This window comes from Lactuca serriola, chromosome 9 (assembly GCF_051521515.1).
Source record: "Lactuca serriola cultivar US96UC23 chromosome 9, Lser_US96UC23_V15, whole genome shotgun sequence".
Taxonomy (NCBI): Eukaryota; Viridiplantae; Streptophyta; class Magnoliopsida; order Asterales; family Asteraceae; genus Lactuca; species Lactuca serriola.
This window is the reverse complement of record NC_136416.1, coordinates 8,098,571-8,105,285: the sequence shown is the minus strand read 5'-3', so window position 1 is coordinate 8,105,285 and position 6,715 is coordinate 8,098,571. Positions and strand designations below refer to the sequence as shown.

General features: G+C 35.7%; 1 protein-coding gene across 1 annotated transcript; it reads left to right on the top strand.

Moving 5' to 3' along the window:
- The first annotated feature begins 3,935 nt into the window (after window positions 1-3,935).
- PLP9 (PATATIN-like protein 9) lies at window positions 3,936-5,544 on the top strand. The gene is made up of 2 exons (XM_079022756.1): window positions 3,936-5,063; window positions 5,144-5,544. Exons 1-2 carry the CDS (start codon window positions 4,125-4,127, stop codon window positions 5,369-5,371), a joined length of 1,167 nt encoding a protein of 388 aa, XP_078878882.1. The 5' UTR covers window positions 3,936-4,124; the 3' UTR covers window positions 5,372-5,544.
- The last annotated feature ends 1,171 nt before the right edge of the window (window positions 5,545-6,715 follow it).

Sequence of the window (6,715 nt, the reverse complement as noted above, 5' to 3'; positions counted from 1 at the left end):
TTATGTGCATGTAAGGCTCCTTGAAGCTAAAACACTCATAACTAGCCTTAGAATAAGGTTTTGGACATGAAGGAGGGCCAAAGCTTCATAAATCCCGAGGCTTTATGTCCATAAGGGCCTAGAGGAGTCCATATCTAAAACCATGCCCTTGTGACAAGCTCAAATCCAAAGGTGACCCCCATTTTGCACCAAAATCCCATATTCTCATATAAGAAGAGACATAACAAATGGGAGGTCAGGTTAAGGACTTTTTTACCTTCGAATGCAAGCCAATACAATGTAGACACTGGATCTACAAAGCTTCCTCTCGTTCTATGCCTCTTAATCTCCAAGCTTCTTCAACAAATGCACCAAAAACACACTTTAGCCTCTCACACACTCAAGGATAGGGTTTAGATTGATTAGGGTTGCTTTTGGCCGTCAAAAGGTGGTAAGGAGGCTGGAGGAAAGGGCTTAAAGTCCTTTAAATATGGTACAAACCCTAAAAATTAGGTTTTTCATGCACAACCCCTATTCGTCGAGTCGGGGTCCTCCAACTCGTCGAGTAGAGGTTATAAATCACGCGGGCTGACTATGTTCGACATGACGAGTTGGGGCCTCCAACTCGTCGAGTCCCCTCAATAAATGAATACAAAGCTTTCAAAATTGTACGTGAGAGTCGGGATGTTACAATTATACAACAATCCTAACAACCCCTATTTAAAGCTGCATGACTCAGCCAAAACTAAACCAAATATGCTACTTTTTTGCCTAAAACATATACAAGATAGAGGACTACAATCTCAAAAACACATCACCTCATTCCGAGCTCATATAAAGATTTTATGATAGTTCCAAAATTAGGAAAAAAAATCTAAAAAATGTTTAAATAGTTTACAACAATCCTACCGGTCCATGTTTAGAGCTATATAACTCAGCAAAATCCTAATCAATTAACTTGTTTTTTTGATCCTACAATGTAGCCAAGATAGAGGAGTATAGTAGAAAAAAATCAACTAATACCGATCTCATATGTAGATTTTATGGTGATTTAAAGTTGGACTAAAAGTTTATATATGTTTAAATAGCTTACAACAATACTAAAATCCTATGTTTAAGGCTATATAACTCAATCATATTTTAATCAATTTAGTTGTTTTTTAGCCTAAAACATAGTCAAGACAGAGGACTATAATAATATACTCGTTCTGAGATCATATTAAGATTTAATGGGTGTTCAAATTAAAGAAAAAAATATAAAAAAAAAACTTAAATTGTAATTTTTTATTTTTATTTTTTTACAAACAACTCAAGGACAAAAAAATAAAAAATGACAATCAATCATCATTCAACACTATCTATAATTATTATGACAACTAGAACTTAAAATATCTATAATCGCATATAGTATGGCAACAATTGACCTTCAAACAACACAAAAACATAACTCAAACATCAAGAATCGAGTTTAAACATTACAAGATTAATAGACAGGGCCGACCCACAGGGCTGGGCAAGTTGGGCGACTGTTGCAGGCTCTTAAATGCTAAAGAGCCCCATTTTATACTTATTATTAGGTTATAGTAATGACAACCCATTAAATTTAAGCCTTATAAACTAGTTTTGGCCCAATATTCTCATGAGTATGGGTGCCAATCCAAAATCAAGATGCATGATTTTATGGTGACTGACCGATCTATTTCCGACTTCCAAGGCGCATAAGCAGATAACCTATTCAATTTTCGATTTATGGAAAATCCAAATGACGCCATCTCTAATCTCTCCCTAAGCATGCCAACGCCCTAATTGTTAGTTCTCTTTATTCTATTTCTAGTTCAAGTTAATTGATTCCTTTCTAATTTTCTGAATTCGCTCATCACAAACACACAATAGTTGATTCTTTCTCTTCTTATTTCTGATTTCATTTTTTTTTAAATAGTAGCAATCGGAAAGTTACCTGGTTCAGTTTTATTTCTGAATCAGATTTTTGTTAGTTGTGACTCGAGATTATCATATTAACTGCATCAATTGGATTTCTTTCTAAAATCCAAAGTTTGAAGTAGAGTACCTTTTCATGTGTGAACTTGTTTTGTTAAGAATATGCAAATCAATCTCTGATTTTGCTTCAATTAATTTCTCTAATTTGATTTTGTATGAATCATTATCCATTGAAATATAATCTTTCTGATTTCAATTTTGTATGAATCATTGCTTAATTCGAATTTTCTAAATTTTAAAGATGATTTTGTTTAATTCGATTTCTCTATTTTCTAAACTTCAGATTTCTCATTTATGTTTTAGGCTCAAAGGATATAAATAAGACAAGAGAGAAGTTGATTGCTAAGCATGCGGTCTCTTTTCACGGTTTTGTGAATTTGTGTGATTATTGATATTTTATCTTAATTGTTATCAGGTAAAAATTTAATGTCACACATGAAAATCTTTTAAATTACGAAGATAATATCATATACATAAACATGGTTTGGCTATGTTATGCATTGAAAAATATTTGTTGGTTGACATTGAACTTGATTTTATAATTGATGACTTTAAATCTAAAAAAACTCGTAAATGTAAATTTATTTAGTTTTTCATTGTTATGTTTATGTATTAGGTTGAGAGCATGTTTCGACATTATATTTTGTTGTTTTGTATTAATAGTTGTTTGATTGTTTGGCTTTTGGGGCCTGTCTGAAGCCTTTTTTCCATAAGCGGGTAGTCTTCAACCTTTAATTATAATATTTTTTATTTAATAAAATTTTCTGGAGGTTCGCCCTCCTTTACAAAAAGAAAATTATAAGGGGCCAAATTTTTTATTTTGTCCTAGAACCCAAATTATCTTGGATTGCCCTGTTAAGTCTTAAGAGACATACCTTGAATTGGAAGATTGTGTGAGAAAATCGATAAGAAGGAGGTGAGTCTGTGATCGCAAGAAGAGTGAATCATGAGTATTTGATGTGTACGGCAGTAGGGCAAACAAAGAAGAACTACATTTGACGATTGCATGAACTCCACTACGCGGGTTAACAAAATCCTTCAAAAAGTCCAATCGATTGTGAGCTTTAGGTTAATTTTGTACGTAAGGGGTTCGAACTACTTGAATACTCTGGGTTTTTTTTATTATTATTCTATTTTTTCTCTTTTTCTCTATTTTTAATAGAGAATTGTTTTGATAGAAAATGAATCGGTTTATCTTTCAAATTCTTATTTTTTGTAATAACCCAACAAGAGAAAATGAATCAATTCATTTTCCCTGGTTTTATTTTCCGTTACCAAACACCCCCTTAAGTTGGTTTATGTATATGATAATTATTATTGAGACACTTGGGTTGGTTGGGACTAGTAGCAATTGCCCCTCTAGAACCCTTGAACCCCGTTTGTTTGTGTCGTTTAAGCGTGTATAAATATGTGTTTGATGGATCTGTAAGAGATTGATGATATAATCAAAGTTCGTATGTTTTTATGTTTTTATGGGTGATCTAACAATTTACTTTGTATTCTCCAACACGGACTACGTAAAAATAATACAGTAGATAGTAGAGAAGTTAATATGGACCTAGCAATTATATGACTATATATTAGGCCCAAATAAAGACAGAGGGCTAAGAAGGGACACAATATTAACAAAAATGTGATGGATTTATGTTTCGGCACCAGCTCTATTAACAAGTATAAGCTATCGAATTCAAAACATATATTTGCGACAAACTGTGAAACTCATAACTACGTGGATAAATGGTTAAATTAATTACCAATTGGAATCCGAGAAATAAATTCGATTAAACATATGAAATTCCACGCAATTCTCACGTGCGAAGAGACAGTGATAGGATGTACTATTTGCATAGAAAAAGGTAAACAAAGTAAATACTGCCGAGAGTACACAATTATCACCTACACCACCAAACACAGTAACATTGTCACCCCTTATATAAATACAACGTCCCACCACCTTCGTTCCACTCTTTACCCATACACACACAAACTGTGACACTGTTTCGATCGACCTTACTCCATTAATGTATTGCAGAAAGAAAGCGTGAGTACCGCTTGCCTATATATTTTTAGGCTACGATTTGGCTCTGATTTTGAGGGGAGTTTTGTTTTGGGGTATAATTTGATAAGATCTCAATCTCCTAGCGAAAATGGCGATGGAGATCAGTAAAATTACATTGGAGATATTTTCGAAGCTTGAGAAGAAGTGGCTGTCGCACTGTGAAGGCAGTAAGAAGACAAGAGTTCTCAGCATTGATGGCGGCGGAACCACTGGCATCGTCTCAGGAGCCTCCTTGATCCATCTCGAAGACCAGATCCAAGCAAAAACCGGTGATTCGAATGCTCGAATAGTCGATTTTTTCGACATTATCGCCGGAACCGGTATTGGAGCGCTTCTCGCGGTATTGCTTAATGCCGACGACGGTAATGGCCGCCCGCTGTTTACCGCCAGGGACGCGGTTAAGTTTGTGAACGATAGACGGACGGAACTGTTCGAAGTAAAAACTGTAGGCGTTTTTCGTAGGAGACTGATGTTTTCCAGTAAGAGCATGGATAGGATTTTGAAAGAGGTGTTAACCAGAGACGATGGTAAGGTGTTGACGCTGAAGGATACATGTAAGCCTCTCCTTGTTCCCTGCTATGATCTCAATAGTTCTGCGCCATTTGTTTTCTCTCGAGCCGACGCTTCTGAATCGGCTAGCTACGACTTTGAGCTCTGGAAAGTTATCCGTGCCACCTCCGCTGATCCGTCCATGTTCAAGCCGTTTCCGCTTACCTCACTCGACGGAAAAACCTCGTGCTTAGCTATCGACGGTGGCTTAGTGATGAACAATCCTACCGCCATCGCTGTCACTCACGCATTGCACAACAAACGCCATTTTCCTGCACTCACCGGTGTTGAAAACCTCGTGGTTATTTCCATAGGGAACGGTCTATTGAGCATATCGCCGAAACGGAAACTCGATCGTCACGGCCGATGCCTTAATTCATCCGTGGTAGACATTGCTCTCGACGGTGTATCGGAGACCGTTGACCAAATGTTAGGCAACGCATTCTGCTGGAACGACAGTGATTACGTCAGAATTCAGGTAACTTTTCTGTGAATAGAAGAATCATGCATATTGAGTTTTTTGGTTATGGGTAACTGACGCCGTTGAAGTTTTTGCAGTCGAACTGCTACACGAAGGGAAGCGTGGGACCGACATTGGAGGAGGTGTTGATGGAGAGAGGAGTCGAATCATTGCCGTTTGGCGCTAAACGGTTACTGACGGAGACTAACGGAGAAAGAATCGAAAGCTTTGTTCAGCGACTCGTGTCTTCTCGAAGGAGTAGCTTGCCGCCTAGTCCTTGTAAGGATGCCGCCGTTAGTGTTACTCCACTCGTTCACGGCCGGTAGGTGTTCCGTTTGTTAGTTTTAAGGTTTAAGTTTTAACCCATCTCGGGTTAAATTTTACCATGGTCAATAAAGTAACCAGTCTGTCGCTATGTGTAATGTCGAAAATTTTGAAACTTTTTGGTCTGTATTTATTTTATTATTCATGATGCTAAGTAACATTTTTAATTATAAAATTCTTCTTGTTTTCCGAACAAAATAAGTAAAGAAATAATTAAGTAGCTTCTTGGCTAATAAATGGCATTAAAAGCCTAGCAGATGCCTTGTAAAAGTAAGATTCCAATATCTAATAATACTTAATTATGTTAATGGCCCTCTTTTATTAAAGAATCAGATCTCGATGTATTTGTGTTTTATCGATCCCCCTCATCTCAATTTACCAATTAAATATCATTTTTTGATAACGACAAACTAACATGTAAAGGCGAAGTTTGCTATGTACTCATGAGGTAAATAATCAACACTAATGAAGAAGATTAGTAAAAGTGTGCGACATTTTACTAACGATAACATAGTAGAAACACCTTGTAACGATCACAATTGGCGGGAAACAATGACTTTCAAGATTAATGCCCTCTGTAATTCTCGCACCAGTCTTACAAAAACGTAACAAATAAATTTTGTTCTCAATAATAATCAATTACATTATGCTTTTCCAAATAAATAAACGTGATTATATACATTAATTACCACTTTGAATGATTGTCTACGGATAATATTTTTTACATAAATATTTAAAAAAAATCCATAAAATGTTGTCAATTGTCATGATATATTATTCCGTGTTTACCAATATGTTTATGTGTTTTACGTATCTACGAATATTTTGTGATGATATATTATTATGCTATATCACACCCTATTTAACTATTATTAGTTGAGGCAAGCTCATAAGATGTTAGATTATTTAATGACAATGTCATGTTTACGACCGCTACATGCATGGTCATCTGGATTTTGGATACGACATGTATTTGCATTATACGTGGCATGAGCATTATATCTAATCCATGTCATTATATATTTATTTGATGATGTTATTTTATCAATGGTCATTTTATTACACACGTTGTGAAAGGAAAACAAGGATAATGGTATAATTTGCCCACAAGGATTTTATGGGAGTTTGGGATGGGTATGTCAATGGTAATCCATGTTGTCCTTCAAAAATTTGCTCAATGGAATTTTTTTTGAAATTTTATAAGATAGTGTAATTTTTCGGACATGTTACCTCTAAAATCATGTGTGTGCTCTTGCGTATTGTTCTGGATCCGTCAGTGTCATCCACCCCACTCCATGCACCATAACCCATTGTTTTTACCCCACCTGCATATCAATGAGAAGTCA